This window comes from Phocoena sinus, chromosome 9, assembly GCF_008692025.1.
Source record: "Phocoena sinus isolate mPhoSin1 chromosome 9, mPhoSin1.pri, whole genome shotgun sequence".
Classification (NCBI taxonomy): domain Eukaryota; kingdom Metazoa; phylum Chordata; class Mammalia; order Artiodactyla; family Phocoenidae; genus Phocoena; species Phocoena sinus.
The window spans coordinates 1,149,471-1,174,012 of record NC_045771.1 but is presented as its reverse complement, the minus strand read 5'-3'; the positions used below and the strand labels follow the sequence as shown (position 1 = coordinate 1,174,012).

The following is a 24,542-nucleotide window of genomic DNA, read 5'->3' as shown; positions in this document are numbered from 1 at the left end:
CCGGGGGAGGGGGTCCCCAGGACCCAAGAGTGTCCCCACCTTCACCCACAGCGGGTCCCGGTCTTCGGGGAGGTCACCAGACCCTGAAGGCCTGGAGTGTATACTGTGCTGTGCGCTGGGAGTTGTTCCGGAATGCCAGGAGGAACGTCTTAGTGACCGTTTCGTCCTCTGACCAGACGGCAGACACGGAGCGTGCCCAGCGGCCCTGAGAGCTGGGGTGGCGGGGGCCTGGAGACGGGCTGGTGTGTGCAGCCGGGGCCCCGGGGTGACAGCACGGCTGAGGGGGCACGCTGGGCGGATGCGGGTCCTACGGGAGCCACCCGGCCTGTGCGCTGGCGCCGCTGAAGACCGTCAGGGAGCAGGGCAGGTGGCCGTGCCGTGCGCGAGACACAGCCGGCGCTGTCCGTTCACCGGGCCTCCCGCGCCCGCCTGGCAGGTAAGTGTCGTCTGTGCCCACGGCCGTGCGGTCCTGCAGGTGGGGCTTCCCTGGGCGGAATGGGGCAGGGGGAGCACCACCTCTTCTGAGCGGCCGACAGGGACCCAGTGGGTTTGAACTGACCTGAGGTGAGTAACATAGCGGCGGGCCGGCCCCCGGGGTGCCCTTACCTCCTGGGATGCCCACCCCTACCACGTCTAGGCCCGTCGCAGTCACGCAGCCACTCAGAGTGAACACGCTGATGTGTGTTGTCCCGCACCTGGGGTGCTCAGGCTACACCTGTGGGCAACGTGTCATCCTTAAGGTCTCATCAGAGCCACCGGGCATGGTTGCGTGGTTGGGCCTGGAGCCGGGGAGGGGCCGGCTGCTCACCCTGGAGGCCTCCCCAGGTGGAGACAAGCCGAGCCTGTGGCTGGGCTGCTGGGTGCCGAGCTCCCTGACCCTGACGCAGTGGCCGCGGGCCTGCAAGACCCTGCGGCCGTGCTGGGGCTGCCCGCGCTGCCCCACCTGCCGCGTCTGGTGCGGATTCTGAGATCAAGTCGCCGTGGTGGTGTTCTCTTAGCCGCGGCTCCGTGGGGCCCCCTCCCCTGGGAGGGCTTCGTGGATTTGGGAGTCATACCTGTGTCTGGACCCCGTAGAGTCCCTGGGGGGTGGAATGGCCCTGAGTGCCCCCAGCCCTGGCCCTGCCCTGGGACCCTCGCTCGCACACGTTCCTCCTTCAGACAGGCGTGTTCTGGGAGCGCTCTGCTCTCGAGTGAAGCCTGCGTCCAGTCGGTGCCTGATGACCCCCCTCAGCGGGCACAGGGGCGCCCCTGCTCGAGGGACGGCGAGCAGATGTGACGGCCGCGCCCAGGGCCTGCTTCCTCAGCTCAGCGGTCCGTTTGACTCTGAGAAGCCGCTGTGACGGTGGCCATAGGTCCCCAGGGGACTGCTAGGGGTGGCATCTGGTGTGACGGTGGTCAAGGCCACGTGCGCCGACCGCCAGGTGCTCTCTCCAGAGCGCTTGGTTAGCTGGCCGCACAAGCGGCCCGCGCACGTCTCTTGGAGGGAGGAGATGTGCTGTTGGGAAAGACGATGAGCCCCGGGCACCCTGCCGAGGAGCAGTGCTGGGAATGTCAGAGGCCCTGCAGGGCGAGGAGAGCCTTAAAATGCACGCCCGGGGTCACCATACTTCTTTGCGGTGTCTCAGGAGGTATTCTCTGCGGAGCAGGGGCGCTGTGAGCGCGGGGTTGGGGGGCTGGTGTGGGTGACTGGGGGTGGGGCGAGCTGGTGTGGTGAGCTCGGGTGCGGTGAGCGGGGGTGCTGTGAGCTCGGGTGCGGTGAGCGCGGGTGTGCTGAGTGGGGGTGCGGTGAGCAGGTGTGCGGTGAGCGGGGGTGCTGTGAGCTCGGGTGCGGTGAGCGAGGGTGGAGTGAGCTCGGGTGCGGTGTGCGGGGGAGGGGTGAGCTCGGGTGCAGTGAGCGGGGTGCTGTGTGCTCCATTGTGGTAAGCGGGGTGTGGTGAGCTCGGGTGCAGTGAGCGGGGGTGCAGTGAGCGGGGTGCAGTGAGCTCAGGTGTGGTGAGAGCGGGTCGGGGCCAGTACTTGAGCTCAGGTGTCTGGAGGAGAGGGAGGGGAGGCCCCACGCCTGTACCCAGCACTGAACTTGGCGCTCTGGGTCGTGTAAATGGTGCGGAAATGATTGTAATCGCGCACCCCCGTGAGAGAGCAGGTCTTCGTTACAGGGAGCATCTCTGCAGGCCTGTCGTCCTCCGCATTGGTGGGGTTTGGGGGGCGGGGGGGGGGGGCCCGGCAGCGATGGAAGGAGAGTCTGCCTGGGGAAGAGCTCGAGTGGGCGAGCACCTCGGGTCACACTGGCTGTCACCTGCTTGGGGCTCAGTGGTGTGCGCCCTGGACGTCGCCGTTTGGGTGACGGGCCTACCCACCACCCTCCAGGGATCAGGGTTGTTGAGGCACAGGAAGGCTACCGCCTGGTGTCACTGGTCCCATCAGACAGGTTGTGTCCTGCCTGCATTGTTACCGGGTTTCTGACAGCCTTTCCCTTAAGCCCTGCCAACCCGCCGTGTGACTGCTGGTCAGAAACCCCCCAGAGAATGAAATTTGAAGTTATTCGGTAACTATTACCATTCGTTTTTAATTTTATTGCTAGTTTCCACCTAATGTGCAAAACTTCTGTTTTTGAAAAGACCGAGAAAAACACAATGTGGAGAGCAATGAGAAATGTTCTTGGCTGTGCGTCTGGTGAAGGTGACCGTGCGTGCGGGTCCCCGGCCCAGAGCTCGGAGCCGCCCTGTGGCACGAGCGGGCGGGAAGCAGGGTGGCCGCCACCTCCATCACCGCAGGGCTGTGCAGGTCCTGGCATCACAGCTGCCTGAGAGAGAGACCAATGGCTGGCCCGGAGCCCACTCCTCCAGGGTGACACCCTTGTGCCAATTCTGAGGGTGAAATTTGTCATGGGGGCCCCGTCCTCCTCCCTCCTGAAGGTCGAGTGTGCTTTCAGGATTCGCTGCCGACCCCCTGGGGGCCGGGTGGGGAGCTGCCGCTGTCACTGGATTTCCGCGCTCCTTTGGTTTCCTCTGTTCTCTTTGGGAAGGTCCGGTTGAGGCACCAGGACCTCCCGCTGTGCGGCTCATGCCCGTCTCCGTCCTGTTCTTTCAGGTGTGGCCGACGAGGACGCCTTCGCGGAGGAGTGCCGGCGACGAGGCCAGCACGCGCTGCCCGGCCAGCCCGCCAGCACCAGTGCCTGCCCTCTGAAGTCCCACCGGCCGGCCTCTGTGCCCAAACACGCGCCCCACCCCCCGGGTGAGGGCGAGGACCACCGGGCCGCCAGCAGCTGGGAGCCCCCGGCCGCGTTCCCCGCAGGTGTGCACGGGGTGTCCGCCGTGGAGCCTCCCCGCGGGGCTGCCTCCCGGCCTTCCCGGGGCCCCCGAGGACCGAGATGGCACCTGTGTTGCTGCGTCCTGGCCTGACGGATGGGCGGGCGGGTGGGGGGAGGCCGCGTGGAGCCCACATTAAAGCGGGGTGCCGGTCTCCCACCACGGCATGCCGTGTGTTGTCGTGGGCAGCAGCTGAGCCCCTTCGTGTAACTTCCAACTTCATGCTGGGAGTCTGGCCCCGCAGAGCGGCCACCCGCCCAGCCTCTCCTGGGGGCCCTGCGGCTGCAGCCGTGTCTCCCTGCCTTGCTGTTGAATTACAGACAGAACCTGACACCCGCCCCCAGGGGTCCTGTGGTCAGGTGGATGGGTGCTGACCCACCCTTACCCCACGGGAGGTTTCCCACCTCTGGATGCAGTGAGGCTTCGTGACCCCCTTTCTCCAGACCCCGCTCTGCCCTCTTCCAGCTTCTTGACCTGTAATTTCTTAGCCCAGATGGGTCTTTGAAGTGTGTTCCCTGTAGAAAGTTCTGGATTACTTCTGATGGCATGGCTGTGCATGCAGGCTGACCCTGGCTGAGTCTAAAGGCCGATGTAAATCTAGTTTGAATTACTCATCAGTTTGAAGCATTTGTGCCCGTCTTGGCTCTCAGCAACTGGAAGTCTCCAGGTTGACCACCGCAGGTTATGTGGAGGAAGAGGTGGATCCTTGGTCCCTTGTTTCAGGGTGACGTCTCTGTGTACGTCGTGAGGTTAGTTCTGTGAACCTAGGGCAAGAAAACATCGTCTGCACAGGGAACTGGAAGGATGAGGTCTATCCTTTTCTTCTCCCAGAACTTTCTGTTGGGAGCTCTGTCCCTTCAATCCCCTTCTGGCCCTTTTCATTTGGAAAGGGGGGTGTGTGTGTGTCTTGAGGAGGACGGGATTTGTCCCATCCACCCACCGGAAGGCGGGTGTCCTGGGTTCTGAGCCAGGGTGCAGAGCCCCGTGGGACTGTGCGGACCTGGCCACCGGCTGCCAGGGAGCAGTGCCACCCGAGGCAGATGGGCCATTTGGGAACGTTAGTCTCTTCCTGGGTAATTGAAAGAAAAATAGAGGTGATTGGAAGGGCTGTGTGGATTCAGAAAAAACTTGTTCTGTCTCGAATGGGCGTGTGGATGTTCTCCCCAGATTTATCGTCACCTCCTGGTCCTGGCCGCTCGTTGGCTGGACTTGGCGAGGGGCAGGGTTGTAGATGCAGTTTCCTTGAACAAATACGATTTGAACAGGGACTTCCCGGGCTGTCCCTTTGGTTGGATGGTTACCATAAACCTGGGTGTCTAAACTGGGTGGGAACATCCCAGTTCCCAAGAGTGAGGCGTGTGGGCTCAGGACTGCCCGGAGGAGCCTTGTTGAGACATCTAGCTGGCTTCCTGAACGGGAAGTGGACCTGGGGTCACAGTGAGGCCCGTGCTGCCTCTGAGCGCCAGAGACCAGGGCTGTGGGCGGAAGGAGAGTAGCCACTGCTGGGGAATCATCAGAAGAGAATTCTTCTTTGTGAAATCTTGTGCTTTGGCAGTTTTTACCATCAGGTCCCTCCCAGGTGTCGTCTCCAGGTGGGGAAACTGTTGACTTACGAACCCCGCACGTGCTCACACACGAGGGCCAGCAATGGTCTTGTGCGTTTGCCGAACGCTTCCTGCCCGTGTTCCACAGCCATGTCGGGCGGCCAGGTCTCAGCCCGGCAGGTGCTGGGCGCTGCGGAGCACACCTCTTTTTTGTGTGTGGTTTGTTTCCTTCTTTCACATCAGGCTACGAGGCCTTCAAAAGAGTGTCAGAGTGAATCACCAAAGAATTAAAGATACGCTTTTTACATGACTAGAGTGAGCTCGTTTGACTTCTTATCGAGAGACGATAGAGCTGCTCCGGAGGAAGACTCCAAAACTGGGACAGTGGAAAAGGCTGCTGGGTAACAGGGCAAAGCTAGGTGCCCAGTGGGTCAGGGCCTCCAGGGAGCAGAGTGATGGGCCCCTGTCCTGCCCCGCCACGCCTGCCCCTCCAGCGGGCACTCTCCGCGTGGTCTGGAGGCTCCCGCGGTCGCTTCCTGCCAGGCTTTCACATTGCGGGCAGCTTTCTTAGAAGCATGTGGTGAAGGGCTTGGTTCCCTACAAAGTGTCCGGTGCCCCCACTTGGTGCTTCAGCCATTGGAGCAATCGCCGGGCTAGGTGCCCCCGGGGCTGGCGGGGTGGGCAGTGGCCTGGCGGGTTCTGATGATTTTAGGCTAAAAACGAGCTCTCGCTTGTGATGCGCTCAGGCCACAGAACATGGGCTTCATTGCTCCTGGGAGCACGTCCCGTGTTGATGGTGCGGCCCGTTGTGGTTCAGGGTCAGGATGTGGCTGGGGGAGCCTTGGCCCGTCCGCGGGGGGAGTTCTGTGTTCGGCCCGACGGTGCCTTCTTGCCGGTATTCACTGTGGTGTTAACCTGCTGTGAGACGGGGTGACCGCCCTGGCTTTATTTCAGAGGACACATCGCACGCCTCTCGGAGCCCGTGAATTAGACGGCGAGATGTGGATAAAGGATGAGTGTTTTTCGTTTATGGATTCCACACACGCTGGAGGTCTATCGAGAATGTGTAACTGTGAAAAAGGAAAAATGATTCGTAGTGAAAAATTCACGAATGAAAGGGTAACATTGATCCTTTAACTTCCCAGCTCTGCCCGGTGTGTGCCCGGGGGCCCCTTCTGGCTTAGGAGACTCATGAGTGGAGACGGGGCCGGGGCCTGAGTATGAGGCAGGAGAGGGTCCCGGCGCCCCCGTGGCCCCCTCGGTCGGTCGTCGTGGTCGAGTGTGAAAGGGACAGCTGAGAGGAGCGGCTTCTGGCCGGAGCAGCCTGGCCACAGGGACGGGGCTGCCGTGCGCTCGCGGCGGGTTAGCAGGACTTTCTTCTCCTTCCTTTTGGCTTATTGTGCGGGTAGCGGAGTCAGGCAGGAGGACGCTGGGCGTGAGGACCTCCAGGGCCCCTGCCACGACCCCCGTGTCAGGGCCACTTCCGTACAGCACGTGACCCGGATGGCTGTGCTGCCGGGAGAGCAGGCAGGACACAGGCCGCAGGGCCCTGGGGACCGCGCTAGCCTCCACCCTCTGCGAGCGGATTCCAGGGGCGTTGAGTCCGTGGTGAGGCCGGGAGGCCCCGGCAGCCTCGTTCTGTTGGAGGCATGTGTGTGTCCTCAGCTTCTCCTCCCGCCCCACAGCGGGCATCGCGATCAGGTCCCGGTCGGCTGTCAGCGCCCACCTAACTGACCCCCGGGCCCGGCCCACCCAGGGGTGGTGCTGTGTGGACACATGCGTGTCGTGAGCAGACTGGGTCTGGGTTCTGTCTGGAGAGAGACTGTGTTCTAAAATGGCGCCTGCCTCAACTTAAAATCTCGAGGATGCTTTTATGTGCTCTTCTCAGCAGGCTTAGGGGCCCACGTGCATTGGGTCGCAGGCCTGCAGTGACCCTGGCCTGGTTCTAGGCTGACCGTTCAGAACGATCCTTTGTTACCAAATTCAGCGTCCCGCTCCGCCCACATCTGTGTGGACTAACGCAGCACAAGGTCCTGAGCTGTTTTTGCAGAAATAACCTGGAGCTCTTCCGGCTCTTGGACAAAATCTCAGGAGGGTGAGCAGGTCACACCCACCTCTTTCTCCCCCGGCTTCGGGCAAGCACACAGCACAGGGGAAAAGGTTGGCGTGGGGCATTGGTTGAGCCCCGGACCCTGTAACAGCTGGGCTTCTCCCTGCAGAGGGCCCCCCCCCCCCCCCCCCCCCCCCCCCCCCCCCCCCCGGGGAGGCCCATCCCCCGAGGCGGAGCCTGCCCTGCCTTGTCTCCAGGTGACCTGGGGCTGGGGCGTGGGGACAGATGATGGGTGGGCCCGCGGGGCTGGGATGCTGGTTGGATCATGTTAGAGCTTTACATCTGCCAAGTTGGAAGTCCGTCCATGTTTTTGTTGAGCCTTAGATATGGAGCAGATAGGAGTGATGACACGTTACTTTATCGCGAGGTTGGTTTGTTTTAACCGGGGGGATATCTAGAGACACGTTTGCCTCTTAGTGGGGCCGCAGCTGCTCTGCAGTGTTTCACACGCCTGTTTCCTTAGGATTCAAAGAAGGTGGCAAGAGGAAGAAGCAGAAGCAGAGAGAGGAGTTGAAGAAGAAGAAGTCGACCAAGGGCCGCCCGTAGACGGGCCGCAGTGCAGCAGCGGCCCGCACACGCGCTAGGTGCCGCACCCCGAGACCACACCTGCTCGGCGCTGGGGACGCTGGGGGCACACCGGTCAGGGCCTGGGGGGCGGGAGCACGGAGCCGCCGGACCGTCCCTGCTTCTCCAGCTCTGCGGCCGAGGCCGCCCCTGCTTGCCTGGCGCACACCTGCGGAGATGCTTGCAGCTTTGGCCGTGTGGCGCTCCCGACGGCGCGTGCGTGCTCGCGACACGACCTTCGCTCCTCCGCTGAGTGTATGAATCTAGACTCAAGCACAGGGTGACGTAGAGGTGACTCCTGACCCCGGGTGACCTTCTCTTCAGTTTCGGGGGAGCCAGACCTTCACTGTGACCTGGCTGCTCGAGGTGTGGAGCCCCCTCACGGTTATGGTTTTACTTCTCATCTTCTCGAATAGCCCGTCTTTCCTTGGATCCGTAGTTGTTTTGGCAGGGACACAGGAGTCTACAAAGTTCTGTTCAGCAGCCTAGGTTAGGCTCAGGCTCGGGGGAAGCAGACGAGCCCCTCCCACACGCAGCTCGTGAGGTACTGAGCACAGGCGCTGAGCCGGGTACGGGCTCCAGCACCGGCTCCTTCAGAAGAATCGCTTCCCTTGGGCCGGGGTCTCCCAGCTTCCCGCAGCGACTCCTCTGCAGGATTGAGGCCCCCAACCCCCTCCCCGCCTGCCGTCAGGGCCCCTCCTCTCACTCCCGCACCCGCCTGAGTCCCCTTTCCCTTTGCCCTCGGGCACCGAGGGCATCGTGCAAAGCTTGGATGGGATTCTCAAAGGCCAGCAGCTTTCACCCAGCAGTGTTGGGAGCCCGGGTACCGGGGGCATAGCTTTCATGGCCGAGCTGCGGGCTTGGGCGGCAGGAGCGAGTGTGGCGCGTGTGATTCTCGGGTGGCTGTGCCGTTTGCTCCGTGTGCCTGCTTGTGGTGAAAGGTGGTGCGGACTCTGGTGTTGGATGCTTCGTGTGGACAATGTAACCATGAAAGCGTAACGATTTTAAGTGCTACCCACGTAAATAAACTGTAAGCGTTATTGACTAACACTCACTTGCCATCGTTTATAAACATCAGTTATTAGTAATTAAAAAGAAAAGCAGTTCTTCTCTGTCATTTCAGTTACGAGAGATCAAGTGATATTCTGGGGGCAAAAGTCGATTCTGAGATGCATTCCCGTAGGGTGGAAATGTTTTAAAGATGACGGTGCCGCTGAATGCACGATGTATGAAACCAGCGTCCTTGCTGACACCATGGGAAGCACGGAGATGAGCCGGGCATTCCTCCAGACTTTGTCTTGGCCGCGGACAGTGTTCACGTCCCGGGGCTGTGAAAGGAGGCTCCCTCCTAGACCTTGGAGCCTCTCGGAGTGGCGACCACCACGCACGGCGCCCTGACATGGTTCAGAAGCTCTCAGCCCAGAGCTTCCCTCATGTGGGGACCCAGGGGGAGGGCTGGCCCGACGCGAGGAAGGTTTCAGGTCCTCAAGGCCGGTCCCCCAGGATAGGACAGACACAGTGTCCGTGCCATGAGGCAGAGCCCCGGCGGTCATCAGGGTGCTGGGGACCCCACGACCATCTTCACACAACCCTGCCCTGCAGGCCGCTCCTGAGTGAAGAGGGGAGGCCCCTGGAGGGGAGGCCCACAGGTGGGTCCCGCTTCGGAGGAGAGGGGAGAGGGGGCAGAGCCACACCAGCCCAGGGGTGGGCACAGAGCTTGTGGGGCTGGAGCCGCCTCTTCCCCTGTGTTAGGAGGGTTAAGGGCTGCAAAGCTCACGTAAGAAACGTGCAATTTGAAATGCATCCCTTTCATAGGACATGCCGTGTCCCGTCCCCAATCTGATGGGGCAGCATTGAACCAGGAAAATGCTGTGGAAACATCCACAGGGAAACTCTTTCAGACTCCCGTTTGGAGCCTTCAAAAAGTGGGGCGTATGACATTAATAATCACGCCTGATTCTTTCACTTTTGCCAAAATGAGGTTTTATTTTGAAGGTCGTTTGACAGTAGGGAGACCTAGGATTCACCGGGCTCGGAATCCAGGTCACGTCTCTGCTCACGCCGGTGGTCCTGGTCACCCCTGGTTGCTTCCACGGAGCTTCTGCACCAGAAACTGCCCCTCCCCCGGCGCCGGCCCCTCCCTCCTTCACCATCTGAGTCTGCCACCCAGAGGCCATCCTTTCGGGTCGTTTGGTCTGCAGTTGCCCACCTGGAGGACCCCTCCGGGCACACCCCTGTCTGCAGCGCCCTCTGGTCCTCACAGGTGTCGTCCTGGGAACCTGAGGATGGCCTCGGGCCAGAGTGGACGAGGACCGCTGGGGCTGTGGCTCTGCCCCTGCCACGCCGCCCCCTCCATCCGGCACCGAGCAGCCGCGCAGCTTCGAACACCACATCGGAGGTGACGAGTGCGGCGGGGCACCCCTGCGCGTGAGAGGCAGTGTGACCCCCTCCTCGCGGACAGAAGAGCACCGCTGAGCTGACGGAGGCCCGGCCGCGGGACGTGGGTGCCCGGGGTCGGGAGGGGCCGGGCAGGGCAGCCCCGCGGACGGCCCTGGCTCCAGGTGGGCAGGAGGGAAGGGCGGCTGCGGAGCTGCGTCTGCCCAGGAGGGCGGGTGGCGGCCCACTTGGTCCTGCGGGTGGATGGGCCCTTCCCCCGCCTGGTGAGCAGAGATGAGACCGGGTTCTGGAGAGTGCGGTGTGTTCTTGTCATCGCGGTGCCCCCTGGGGGCCCTCCCTTACCCGTGGCTGCTGCCTTGGCCCAAGGATGGTCCACCCGGATGGTCCCCCCGGCCCTCGGCACCCTGCCACCTCACGGAAGAGCCCGGCTCGCTCGGGGGCAGGTTTCCCCGGGGCCCGCCTCCCACTGGGCCCCCGCAGAGCCCGCTGTGCTGGCCTGGCCCGGGACCTGGGGACAGACCCCCTGGGATTGTGGGCTGTCCAGGGGAGGCGGCCGGTGTTCTCAGCCAGGTGACTGCTGTGAGCTTCGGGGACGCCGCAGGCGAGTCACCCCAGGTTGAGAGCAGGGGCCCGTGTCCCACGCAGCGGTCCGGGCTGCCGGCCCCCGCACAGAGGCCTTTCGCCCACACAGAGAGGGGCTGTCCCTTGGGACTCTTCCCCCACCCCCGGGAGCCGCTTCCGCTTGGGTTGAAGCCTGGAGCGTGCAGAAGATGCACGGGACCTGCTGGCCTCCCCCTCACGAGGCCCCGGCCTTGGCCGACAGCTGGAGACCACGACAGCCCTGCCTTTATTGCGGAGACGGCGGAGAGGGGGGCGGCCTGGCCCAGGGTCCCTCCCCGGCCACCAGCGTCCAGCCCCATGCTTGGCAGGGAGGCTGCTGAATACGCGTATTTTGAAGAAGTGAAGGGATGAAGAGGCTGAGGAGGGGGCGCCGGGCTCCCGGCCTTTGGAGGAGCAAAGTCACGGGAGGCTGCCGTGGCCCCGTTACCGCCTGTCCGCAGCTGTGCCGTGAGCTGCCTAAGATGCCATGATTTTTAGTGCTGGTGAAATGCAGAGAACATGAAATGGACCATTTAAACCGTTTTTCATTGCACAGCTCAGGGGCGCTTAGCACAGGCACCCTGTTCTACCAGTGCCACCCCGTCATGTCCAGCACTTGCTCTGATCTTCCCAAACCGTGTCCCCGTGAGACATGACTCCTGTCCGCCCCCCACCCCGTCCTCCTTCCTGTCTCTGTCGGTGGCTCCAGGACCTCGTGTGAGTGGGGTCACACAGGGTTTGTCCTGTGACTGGCGTGTCTCGCCCAGCATCCACGTTGCCGTGGGCGTCCGTGGTGGGTGACCACGGTCCCCGGAGGGGCGGACACTTGGGTCGCTGCCGCTGGGCCGCGTCCGGCCTGCGTCCTGATGTATTAGCAGCAGAGGGTCCGACCCTTCGGGAAATGTCCCATCCTCTGGCGAGGCGTGTGCTGTGTCAGCTCCCGCCCCACATGGTGCGTGGCAGGGCTCTTCTGTTGTCTGGGGTTCGGGAGGCAGCAGGGGTGGACGGGCCCGTGGAGCGTCTCGGGTACCAGGCGAGCCCCAGGCTTGGCAAGAGCCCCGGACACGGCTCCCGACCGGGCGCAGCCGGCGGAGCCTTCGCTGCCGCTGGGGCTCGGGGCATGCCCGGTGCCCGCTGCCTGCGCTCCGCTCCCCAGGCCGCCGCCTCCCAGTTTCGGGCGGTCCTCCACGGCAGACCCCCGACTTCCTGCCCACCTGGAGCTGCTGATCAAGGCTGGGCAGGAAGGGCATCCCGGGCCCGCAGCCAGGCGGCTTTGGGTGGATGTGTGGCACCAGGCCCCTTCCTGGGCCCGCCTCCCTGCCCCCTGCAGCTCGCGGGCCCCGTTGCCACTGACCACCCTCGGAGGCCCCCCTGGGTTTTCCGTTCACTCTTGCCCGTGCCTGGGCCACCTGGGCACCTCCTCACACCTGCTGCATCCACCTGGCTCTCAGCTGAGTCTGCCTGGGGTGGGGGTGATGGGAGTGGACACCAAAGGTGCCCCAGTGTTGGGTGGCTGCAGGACAGGCCCTGGGGTGGCTGTTAAGGTCTCACCAGGCATGGTTACTGCCCGGGGCCGAGGCCCCCAGCCCAACTAGAGACCCACGCTTGGTAGAGGCCACGTGAGGGCAGAGGAGTAGTCCGGCTCGGCACCTGCACCAGGCCGCTGCCTCGGACCCCGCTGCCGGGCGGGCGCCCAGCTTCTCAGATTGAGCCCAACGCCGTGAATATTTGTCAGAAAATGGCTCAGTGTTCGTTTCATCCGAATTCCCGACTTCTTCCCCAGGAAGACGTGGAGTCGTTGACAAGCGGGTCCAGCAACTCTGACTGGAGCCCCGGGGCGGGGTCAGGTTGACGGGTGAGGCCGCGTTGCCAGCAGCCGGTGTGGATGGCTGGCGGGTGCCGGGGGCTGGGTCTGGAGGAGACGCCGGCACCGCGTGCCTCCCCGCCTGGCGCTGCCCCCGCCGCTGCGGCTCCCCGACGCGGGGCGGCGGACGCAGCTCATCAGGGCCTGTCGGCAGCCGCTGCGTCAGCGGATTCCTTGCCTCTGTCTCTGGGGTTTTCATAGGTTTTGCTTGATCAACAGCATTCATTCTTAGTGGACAAACAGAATTCGGTTTTGTGGCTTAGAAATTATTGTTTCTCTGGTCAAGTAGCCGTTTAAACAGTGACTGGGTGGCCCTGGGTGACCAGGACGATGAATCTGCCCGTTCCTGAGAAAGCCGATGTCGTGCGTGGGTGTCGGCCAGGCGTCTGGGTCTGGAATGAAGGCGGGCCTGGCAGAAATCCTGGCAGGAGAGGGCGGGGCTGCGGGAAGCAGTGAGCCCCTCAGTCCACCGGCCAGGCTTCCGAAACACTGCCCGTCCCTGGGCCGGCACTCCCCAGGCCCCTGCCTCTTTCCTTGTTCTCCCTTGAACCCAGATCGGGGTCCAGGGCTGGCGCTGCGATGCCCCCGGGATGGGACACCCAGGTGCTCTGGACTCCTGGCTGTCAGGCGCCTGGCTGTGTCCCTGTCCTTTTACAAGGAGACCGCAGGCTCCAGGATGTCAAATATGGTCCCTGATGTCCACAGAGAGAGGAGAGGTGGGCTCTGAGCTATGTCTGTTTGACGTGAGGTTTTTATGCCCCGACCCACCAGGTCATGCTCGGCCAAGGCCAGAGGTGTTTCGTGCAAAGCTGGGCCAGCTCGCCTGTCTTCAGGGTGGCTGGGGGGACAGCCTCCCCGAAGCGTTGTCACCTCTTTACGATTCCCTTCCGGGCGGGAGTGGTCCTGGGGGTCTTGAGCCACCTGCCCTGCCTGGGATGCCGCCCACCGGGCCTCCCCACTGGGTGACACCCGGATAGGCGGCCTGGGCTTTATCAACCCAGCCCGGGTGCTTTGAGGGTGAAAAGGGCTCAGGACTGACTTGGCCAGGGTGTCGGGGGTGTGTGCTTGGTTCCAGGCACCTCACGTACCAGTTGCCAGGGAGCTGAGCATCCGGAGTTGTGTTCGGCTTTTGCGGTTTTAACTTGGTAGCAGGGAGATGTTCCTACAGGAGAGTAGCTAGATGTGACAGTCGTGTGGGTGTGTGATTTGCAGACCATTTTAAAGTAAATCAGACACTTGGTTCTTAAATACTTCCTATGCATCTCCAAAAATATCATTCTTTGCACAACCTCAATACCATTATCACACCTCAGAAAATTAACGGTAATTCCCCAGTGCCACCAAACTCCCAGTCATTTTCAAAATGATTTTATAATGTTATAAAACCATGCTTCACTCAAGACCACATCCTCCTTTGTGCTTATGTTGCCTAACTCTGCGTTCTTGCCTTCTGTGATGAGAAGTCTTTGTCACGTGCAGCGTGTATTTGAGTGGACAGAGTACGTGGCACCTGTCGGTCTGTCTGGTCCAGATCCTCCCTTCAAAGCCTGGACATCCTCTCCTTTTGCCTCTGAGTATCCACCACCGTCTCCCTCTGTGTTCTCAGCTGGAATTCTATGAACGCGGATGTTCCCAGCCCCACTCTGGGACCCTGAAGTGCAGTTTGCACAGAAAAGGCCTGATAAATGTGGTGTCCTTTTCCTACTTTTCAGTCCTCAGAATAATGCTTGTTTCCCGACTTCCTCCTCGGACACCCAAGGTGACCGGTTACTTTCTCTTTTTAGTCTCAGATATCTTTATTGTGTTTTGTCCATTGAAGCCACATCCCAGGGCGCTCTGGGTGATTGTGAGGGATATGTGCATTTAACCAAGGGTCATCCCAGGACTCAGAGTAACTCTGGGGTGCTGGGCTAGGCCTGGTGTGTGTGTGTGAGTGACAGAGACAGAGACTGAGGCAGAGATGCCGCAGGAAGCTCTGGCCTGTGGACTGCGTTCCTCAGGAGGGCACCGTGGTCCCCCGCAGAGACGGCAGAGGGCTGGGGTGCTGTGCTGTGAGAGGGAGGTCCATTCGTTATCAGGGCCCTGAGATGTTAAAATCGTTTGGGAAAAGCTCACAGGGCTGAACGGATGGGATGAGAAGACAACACGGCCTCTCCCGTGACCCAGAGTAGCCCAGGTGGGAGGAATTGCAGGCCTAGCTTCCAGTGACCAGCAGAGGCCGGGCCCAAGGCTGCCCTTCTTCCTTCCTGGGCCGGCTGCTGCCGCCAGCTCCTTCCAGATTCCCACGGCCGTTGGTCGTGGAGGAGAGGCCACCAATGGTGATTGGTCCACCCACCCACCCCCATCATACATCCATCCACCCACCTCCATCATCCATCCATCATCCATCCATCATCCATCCATCCATCATCCTTCCATCATCCATCCATCCATCATCCATCCAGGGCATACCAGTCATGCGTCTGGCGTGTGCAGGCTTGTTGGGGGCACAGCTGTGCGAGCTGCAGCCTGCCCTGCAGATGGGCCCACATGCACTGTGCACAGGTAGGAGGAGTCACCCCCGGTCCTGCCTTCTCAGGCCCCATCCCGGCAGGGGGCTCAGACAGTGCAAGAGGAGCTCCGAGGAGGGGCATCTGCTGCGGGGGGGTGGTCCCGGTGAGGAGAACTCGTGGGAAGGAGGGTCTGGGCCGAGTAGGGCGGAGAGCAGTGGGCTGGAGGAGCCAGGTCGGGGCAGCTTCCAGGACAACAGAGTCTGGGCTGGGCGCTGAGTCCAGCAGAGCAGGCCTGGCCTGAACACGGCCGTCCGGAGGAGAGGGCGCCGGGCTGACTTCGGCCGCCTGCCTAGGCCAAGGCGCTCTGCCGATGGGCCAGCGATGGACCTGCCCTGAGGACCACGTCCGCCCATGGTGGGCAGGGAGGCTCGCCCCATGAAAGCCCCTCCCAACGTCAGAGCAGGTCCTTTGAGCTCAGGCGTGACCTTGGACCACGGAAGCAGCAGGAACCAGGTCTGGGGATGGGTGGGGGGCGACAGGGTGACTTCCCAGGTGCCCGCTCGCTCTTGCAGGAAGTGGCCGCCGCGTCAGGGCTGGCGCCATCTGTGTCTCCTGGCAGCCTTGAAGTTGCCACCTGTCACTTGACAGGGATCACTTCTCACCTGACAGGATCACCTGGCAGCTCACCCCTGGCTCCAGGTGCGGGTCCTGCCCCCAGCCCCCTCTCCTCGGCCGTCATCCCTGGATGCTGTGAGAGGTGCCCTCTCCCCACCGTCTCGTCCACCCTCGAGCGGCACCGAGCAGGCCTGGAGGACGCGTGCACAGGAGAGGAGTCCAGAGGGAGAACGGGGATGTGGGGCAGCACCGAGGACGACCGCCGGGCAGAGCAGCCCGGGCACAGGACCAGTCAGGCCACGAGCACCCTGTGTCCCATGGCCACAGCTGACTGCCCGGCCCCGCCGCCCCAGCTCCTGGAGACCCCACGTCCTGGCAAGGGGGTCCACGTCCTAGCCTGGAAACTGTGAGGAAATCGGGTCTTTGCAGACGCCGTATGTCTAGCCAAGGACCTGGTCTTGTGGGCTAGGGTGGCCCCAGTGCAGGGGTTGGCGTCCTCTAAGACAGGGAGGATGCCTGAGGCTCAGACATGCTGGGAGGAGCCGGGCGGGAGCTGGGGGCAAGGCCGCCACAGCCTGGGTCACACCCTGGCCCCATCCATACATCAGTCCATCCATCCATCCATCCATCTATCCATCCATCGCCTGTGGGCACTGCTCTGGGAGATTCAGCTTAGGATGTGGTTTCTGGGATGTAGCACTTCAGCATCTCAACTTAAAAAACCCACATCAAATATTTTCTGAAGATTCCCGTGTGTCTGTGCAGTTTGGAGGGGATTTTTCCTTATCCAGGGTCTTCAAGGAGAAAGGTCCGCGTGGCAAGATGGCCTCGTATGGCGCAGTATTTTCTGTGGCCACAGGAGGGCGACTCCATAAAGGAAAACAGGACTGTGGGCAGGAGCCCCACCTCTGCCCCCTCCCACATGCGCCTGCACACACACACGCATACCTGCACACGCGTGCACACAGGCACACATGGTAGAGTAAGTCGGTCGTCCTTAAACTTTAATAATGTTGAAAATAATCAAAGCTAAAGTGAGTTGGAGGGGGAGGGGACCAGAGTGGTTTCCTCTCTCCTCGGTGGAATAAAATAGCTTTACTGGAGATCTGGAAGCTTTTCTTGTTCAACATTTACCATCTAGTCTCATCATGTTATAAATAACACGTCAAAGGATTCACAAGAACACAACTTTAAAAGATAAAATTAGGCTGTACCAATAGCTCCAGATTTTTTTCCTACACTCACACACCAAGAACATTTCTACATCTTTCACTCAAATAACATCTGACAAATGGTCATTTGTAGTTGCCTGGGATAATAGAGAAAGATAAAATCTGTTGTTAATATTTCTAGCACCTTCTGGCTAAAATAATCTCATGATCTGCTGAAGCCTGCACTGGTCCCCCACTAGTAGGTGATGGGGAGGAAACGTCAAACCTGCCCAAACTTGCACCAGAGCCCCGCCATCCCGGCTGCCTGGGAGCAAATGGGAGGCATTGCATCTCTGCCCTTGAAAAAAACCCGTCTGGGAATTTTTAAAAAAAATTTTATTGGAGTAGAGTTGCTTTACAATGTTGTGTTAGTTTCTGCTGTACAGCAAAGTGAATCAGCTATACGTATACATATATCCCCTCTTTTTTGGATTTTCTTCCCATTTAGGTCACCACAGAGCACTGAGTAGAGTTCCCTGAGCTATGCAGTAGGTTCTCATTAGTTACCTATTTTATACATAATATATACGTACATAGTGTATATATGTCAATCCCAATCTCCCAGTTCATCCCACTCCCCTTCCCACTTGGTATCCATATGTTTGTTCTCTTTGTGTCTCTTTCTGCTTTGTGAATAAGATCGTTTATCCAATTTTTTCAGATTCCACATATATGTGTTCATATACGATATTTGTTTTTCTCTTTCTGACTTACTTCACTCTGTATGACAGTCTCTAGGTCCATCCACGCCTCTACAAATGACCCACTTTTGTTCCTTGTTATAGCTGAGTAATATTCCATTGTATATATATACCACATCTTCTTTATCCATTCATCTGTCGATGGACACTTAGGTTGCTTCCATCTCCTGGCTATTGTAAATAGAGCCGCAATGAACATTTTGGTACATGACTCTTTTTGAGTTATGGTTTTCTCAGGGTATATGCCCCGTAGTGGGATTGCTGGGTCGTATGGTAGTTCTATTGTTAGTTTTTTAAGGAACTTCCATACTGTTCTCCACAGTGGTTGTATCAATTTACATTCCCACCAACAGTGCAGGAGGGTTCCCTTTTCTCCACGCCCTCTGCAGCATTTATTGTTAGTAGATTTTTTTGATGGTGGAGAATTGTTTTTGAAGCTCTTGGTGCGAACATGCAGCTGTTTCATTAATCCTGACTTTTACAATGAGTCATTTCTCCAAGGTGTGGTTTAACTTTCTAATAACTAGTGCAAGTCTTCCTGTCCCCTAAGTGTGATGTGACACTTTGTGACGTCAAAGAGGGTGACATCTAGTGTCCCCCGTCCTCTACTCCCTACCAGACTGTTACTGAAACCGAGGTGAAAGACAAGCTGACGGAAGAAATAAAGGGGAAGAAGACAGCGGCCAAACCCGAGCTGCCCCAATCCCAATAACACCCATGAGAAGTCATCGCCCCTCCCCGTCGGTCCCCATTTAAAACGCGCAGGGGGGAACTTGAAATACGTGCTGTGCTCTGACATGCCTGCTGCAGCCTCTTCCTCCAAACGACCCCCCTGATCCAACCTCGGACCTAAGAAAACCTCCGGGGTCACCAGCCAGTCTAGGAAACGACATCCTCCTAATAGACTGGCTTCCATTCTGATGCAAAAGTCAGTTGATTTCTGTGACTCCTTCGTGAACTCCAGTCTTAGGCTTAAAGGGTTTATGGTTTGCGTTGGAAGGACAGCGTACGACAGTAGGCGTGGGGTTTCAAAGGTCCTTCCGTGTGGTTGTAAAAACCTCCCGTCAGTCGGGGGCTGGGAGGCTTTACCGACACCACATCCCAGCTGAGGCTCCGATCAGACGTTGAGAGGGCGGCTGTGACAGTCTCGCCGCCCTGTCGCCCAGATTTAGGAACTAGGAAATACAGGCATGGTCTAGAAAAATTCATCTCTCCACCCCTTTTATGTGCCCTTAAATCTACTTTCTTTTCATTTTTAGCTGCATTGACAAATGCTTCGCTGTAAGTGCAAGCTTCTTGGGAGAATATAAATATTATTAGATCTGCCTTTCATTAGAGCCAGACAACCAATTTCATTTCAGAGTAAGAGGCTGCCTGCACGTTTCTGGAATTCTACTTTTTATATACAATCTCTACCGCTTACATATTTTTAATGCAGTGTCCGTTGTCAGGTCAGAATAACAGGACCGACCCGGTGCTGATTACTCTGTGGAAGTGAGTTTCCTCGCGTGTGGGTCTAACCTTCGGCTGTGCTGTGGATTTGCCGGAACTGACATTGTGATCTCCTCAGCACAGTTTATATTTATCACAGCCAGTTTAGAAAGAGTTGGAATTAATTAGGGAATGTTTCAAATGTCAAATCGTTAAATGAAACTGTAAAAAGTGAATTGTGGTCTTTGGTAAGCAAGTATTTCATAAAATAAGATCCCTGGAATGAAACGGTCATTGCTCTGAAATATATGGTTTTTATTACCACTTTTAGGGACGCGGATCAACAATCCAAGAGTTTTAGATTTGATACGAATAGTGATGTATTATAGCTGCCACAGGAAGTCATGGGGTTTGATGTCTAAGACATCACCAGAGACTTGAGGACGTATTCAATCAAAACGTGGCGTAGTTAGGGGTGTGTGTGCGTGTGGGGGCACCTGCCGGTTGTTCTTTGCATTTTAAAAGTCATTTACAAAGCGCTCAGAATGATAGATAACGTAGAAAATATTGACAGCTGAAGTTAACAAATATAGGAGTCTTCTTTGAAATAAATGATCAGGCTGCTGGGAGGTGACCTGGGGCGTCGAGCAGGAGGGACGCTGCCTGTACACCGGCTGCCTCGCCTTTGTCACATGCCATCTGTGGTGACTAATGAGGACCACGGGTACCAACAACTTCAGAAATTCCCCCAAACTGAGAATCTTGTCTCCTTCCTAAATGTGGTTCTGATGACACAGAAACAGTTTCTGTTTCGATGCGTTGATGTTACTCACAGCGAACAAGCTGTGACAAGTAAGTCTGTCGGGGAGCACTCCTGATTTTTCTCTTTTTTTTCTGGTTGTTTTTGTTGAAAACACTTCTTTTTTCAGTGTGGAAGGAGCTGGTAAGGAGGTATGAACAGCCAGCATCTGTGAAAGCGTCTGCTGCTCTTGAAGCCGGGAGCCAGGACGTGAATGTTTGCTGGGTGGTGCACACGGTCTGGGGGCGGCAGGGGCCCCGAGGCTTTTCACAAAAATGCAGACAGATGAGGCTGAAGCCAAGAAACCCTCCTCACGGTCAGAGGGAGAACTTCTGTCCCTGGGGGACAGCCTGCAGACTTCTACGTGGAGACCATAAAGCCCTGGTGTGCAATCATGTCTGTGATCAAATCCGTCTGGTTGGTCTGAGCCGACGGCCGCAGCTGAAATCAGTCCACTTTCTTTCTTTTTTAAAATTATATATTTATTTATTTATTTTGGGCTGCGTTGGGTCTTCGTTGCTGCGCGTGGGCTTTCTCTAGTTGCAGCGAGAAGGGGCTACTCTTCGTTGCGGTGCGCGGGCTTCTCACTGCGGTGGCTTCTCTTGTTGCGGAGCACGGGCTCTAGGCGCGCGGGCTTCAGTAGTTGTGGCACGTGGTCTCTAGAGCGCAGGCTCAGTAGTTGTGGCGCACGGGCTTAGTTGCTCCCCGGCATGTGGGATCTTCCCTGATCAGGGCTCGAACTCACATCCCCTGCATTGGCAGGCAGATTCTTAACCACTGCGCCACCAGGGAAGCCCTCAGTCCACTTTCATGTACGAAGCTCTCACGCTCCTCGGGGGTCAACCCGACACTGGCCTTTGGCTGCGTGAAGTGAGCAGGTGGGGGAAGCGCACTGCAGACAACACGCCGTTGCCATAGGGAGCCGTGGTCCCGGCGCGGTCACTGCTGGATGCTTCCGGAGGCTTCTCTCTGAGATGGAGCAGCAGGAAGCCCTGGGTTTCCCGCGGCGTCTCTCGCTGCGCTGCTGCCTGGACGAGAGGCGCCCACAGCCCCTGCCGGTCCCAGCCCATGTCTGCGTGTCTCACGCGCGCACGCGCAGTCACGCATGTCACACGTGCAGACGTGCTGCCCTCAAGGCCGCCACCTTGGGAGGGGGTGTTTACCTGGTGACGCACCAGGAAAAATGCTGTGGGATGGCATGGGGGGGGTCTCTGTGCTTTGCTGAGAGTGTTTGGTCCTGGGAACAGCCAGGAGCTCATCAGGGGAGCCTGGTGCGTGGAGGGGAGGGTGCGGCCGGATCGTGTCTGGGAAGTGGCCGGGGAGTCACGTCCGGATGAGCTGTTGATGCCGTGGGCGCTCGGTGGGGGGACCCGTGAGGGGGAAGCAGAGATCTGACCCGACCTGATCAGCCACGACACTGGCTTCTGCAAGACGGTCCCTGAAGTAGGAGCCCACAAGTGCCTTGTGTCCCGTGTCCACCATCCGCCACGAGGGGACACTTGTGCAGGAGAGCACATCCTGGTGAACAGCAGGTGTCAGATGTTCACTTGATGTGTCACAGTCGTGGCTCAAAAGTTCAGCCACACGCGTGTGCATGCACACACACACACACACACGCGTGCTCTCACTCCTGGTGACTCTGAATCTTCTCCCTTCTGCAGGGTCTGGAGCAGCGCTGCCCACCAGGGAGCCCCCGTCACAGCATCCTGTCTGGAGACCAGCTCAGCTTCACTCGTCCCAACCTTCCTGAGTCCTCATTCACCTTCACAGACGGTCCGGGCCAAAGACAGGTGAGAAGAGCCCCCCGCAGGGCCCCCCGGGGGAAGTGACTGCAGGGCTGGACGCTGGCCAGGCCTCCAGACCCTGGTGGGGGGGGACAGGTGGGGTGCCATGGCCAACGTCCAGCACCCCGGGCGCTCCAGGCTCACGGCAGCTGGGAAACCAGGTGGCCGTTGGCTGGCCTTGGAGTGGGATCTGGCCCAGGGGTTTAAAACCCTTTTCATGGAGGAGCGATACCCACTCCAGAAGCGCCCTCGGCAAGGGTATTATGGTGACTTTTCACACCCGCACAGCCAGCACCCGGCCACCCTGCCCAGCTCCCGTGGGACTGCCTTCCTGACACCTGCCCCCGCCCTTCGCTGCGTGAAGCTCGCGCTCACACCCACACGTGTGCCCCTCGCAGGCCGGGGGTGAGGGGTCGGGGCTCAGCTGGGCCCCCGGGCGCGTGGAGTCTAGGTCTCCAGGAGGACGCGAGGCTGTGACTGGCCCCGTCCCGCAGCCCCAGGACAGGGGTCCCACTTTGCCCCCAGAGGCCACCCGGTTCCTCCTAGCGCTTCCCCACGGCCCCCGGCAAGCTGGCCTCGACCTCCCAGCCTCTACTCCTGCCCCCCACCCCACCCCAGCCCGAGGAGGCCGTCGGCCTTCCAGGGGAGCGTCCGCGGCCCCTCCCGCCCACAGAGCAGAGGCCCTTGGCCTGGGGTCCGTGGGCTCCAGCGCTCAGTGGTAGATGTCCCTGGGGGCATTATTCCATCACAACCGCTATGTCCCCGTGTTCGGTCACCGCCAGTGGGTGCTTCACACGTTCCCAGGTGTCACTTGGTGGAGACGGGACTCCTGCCGGGCGCCGGGCATCACCTGGGGGTGGGCGGCCCGTCTTCCGTCCTGGGCAGTCACTTCAGTGGGGAAGCGGGGGGCCTGGAGCAGCGTGGGTGCCGGAGGGGTCAGGGAGAGGGGGGCGGAGGGGCCGGGGGCCAGGCCCGCGGCCGCAGCCGGGTTCCTGAGGGACCCACGTGCGGCCTTCGTCAGCTGCCTGGGGGCAGCCCTGCACTCTCCTTCTGCCACTTTGGAAAGTGTAATGAGAGAGAGAGAGGGAGAGAGAGGGATAGAGAGAGAGGAAGACGGAGGTGGGGGGGAGAGAGTGAGGGGGGCAGAGAGGGGGTGACTACAGGACCCGAGGCTGGGCTTGGTGGGTCAGGTGGCTGGGAAGAAGCCTCTGCACCCCTCTTTGCTCATGAGCTGTGGATGCCACCAAGGGGGCACCCAGCGCCCTCGGAATGGGTGCGCCCTTGCAATGGAATCATTTTCTTAATTCTATCTGCGGATTGCTCATTGCAGCTGTGCAGAAATACAACTGATTTTTGCACATTGATCTTGTATCCTACAGCCTTGATGAGCTCATTCATTAGTTGTAATACTTTTTGAGTGATTCCTTAGGGTTCTCTATGTTCAAGATTATGTCATTTGCAAATAGAGTTTTATTTCTTCCTTTCCGGTTTGGATGCCTCTTATTTCTTTTCTTGTCATATTGCCCTGGCCTGACCCTCCAGCAGGACATTCAGTAGTGGCGGTGAGAGCAGACTCCCATGTCTCGTCCTGATCTTAGGAGGGGAGGCTGCAGCCTTTCACCACGTGTGATGTCAGCTGTGGGTTTTTTCTAGGTGCCCTTTATCAAGTGGAGGAAGTTCCCTTGCATTCCTAGTTGCTTTTTGCTTTTTTGTATTTTTATCATGAAAGGGTGTTGGTTTTAGTCAAATGCTTTTTCAGTAAATAAGATGATCATGTGATTTTTGTTTTTAATTCTGTTCTTCTGATGTGTTACATTAATTGATGTTCGGATGTTAAACCAATCCTGTGTTCCTGGGATAAACTCCACGTGCTCATGGGATATGATTCTTTTTCTGTGTTGCTGGATGGTGTTTCTAGTATTCTGTCGAGGATTTTGTTGTCCATATTCAGAAGAGATATTGATTTGTAGTTTCCTCGTGATATCTTTGTCTGGTGTTGGTATCAGGGTAATACTGACTTCATAAAATGAGGCATATCCATAAAATAACTCTCCCAGTCTGTGAAGTGTCTAGAATTTTGCTGGGGGGGTCGACATGAAGTGTGCAGGTCCCAGAATCTTCAAGCCAGCTTTTTGGCTTTGAGTTTCCATTTGCACATTAGCTCTGTCACCTTGCAAAGACTTCCAGAGTGAATTTAGACTGAAATATTAGAACTTTGACCGTTGGAGGTGCTACATTTCGCCCCATGTCCAGTGGAATATTTAATGAATGAATGAACGAGCTCCCCGCCCTCCTCTGCAAATTCCAGGGTGGTCAGCACTCCATTCACTCTCCCAACTTTTTGAGACTTCTCCCAAACTGAGATTCCGTGTCTGCCAGATGCCTGTTTGTCACGCTTTTAGTGCCGCTACTAATGCCCCCTGGTCACTCAGCACTTGCTGTCTGTAAACCTCCTGCACACGTGACCTCTGCAGGCGCGCTTTCACTGCCTCCGTTTTCTGGACGAGGAAACTGGAGATGGCGGGTGACCTGCCACCGCCCCCGTGACGTCGGGTGACATCGGGGGGGACATGCCGGACGGTCTGCACCCAGCTGGGGCTGGCCCACAGCTGCCCCGGCCTCCGCCCTCGTCACCCGCGCCTCTGCCTGCTCTGCTCAGAGCCCTGAGCCGCCGGAGGACGACCGTGTCCCTTAAGGAGGAGGAAGCGCGGGTGCTACCGAGGCTTCCTTGGCAATTTTTTCTTTAATCAAAACCATCACGATTTGCAGCTCCATCTTGATTACGCCTCTCCCGCGGGCACCCCTGATTCCCTGCCTCATCCTTGATTTTTTATTTAAATTTTCCCCACTCTCCGTTCTGATTTCTAGGTCAGAGACTTTGAGACTCATCCTTGCTTGAAGTGGGCTTGGCGATTCTGCCCGGCGTGAGCTTGTTCATGAGGGCGAGGGACAGGGGTGTCCGGAGCGGCAGTGGGCGGCCCCTGCGGTGCAGGCCAGGGGCCCGGGCGCCGTCTTCCTTGATCCCTCTCTCTCTCTCTTTTTAATAAATTCATTTATTTTTAGTTTTGGCTGCGTCGGGTCTTTGTTGCTGCGTCCGGGCTTTCTCTAGTTTCGGCGAGCGG

General features: G+C 58.8%; 1 protein-coding gene across 10 annotated transcripts in view; it reads left to right on the top strand.

Moving 5' to 3' along the window:
- DNAJB6 (DnaJ heat shock protein family (Hsp40) member B6) overlaps window positions 1–24,542 on the top strand; it is an 85,560-nt gene that overhangs the window by 47,030 nt on the left and 13,988 nt on the right. For 4 of the 10 annotated variants that reach the window (XM_032642206.1, XM_032642209.1, XM_032642207.1 and 1 more), the window contains 2 exons: window positions 3,091–3,294; window positions 7,426–8,576. In XM_032642206.1, coding sequence (XP_032498097.1) covers window positions 3,091–3,294; window positions 7,426–7,508 — 287 coding nt within the window. In that variant the 3' untranslated portion in view covers window positions 7,509–8,576. Of the gene's footprint in view, window positions 1–3,090; window positions 5,160–7,425; window positions 8,577–21,297; window positions 21,427–24,288; window positions 24,481–24,542 lie in introns of those variants that run through there. The other 6 variants (XM_032642201.1, XM_032642210.1, XM_032642202.1 and 3 more) reach the window with 3 other exon arrangements.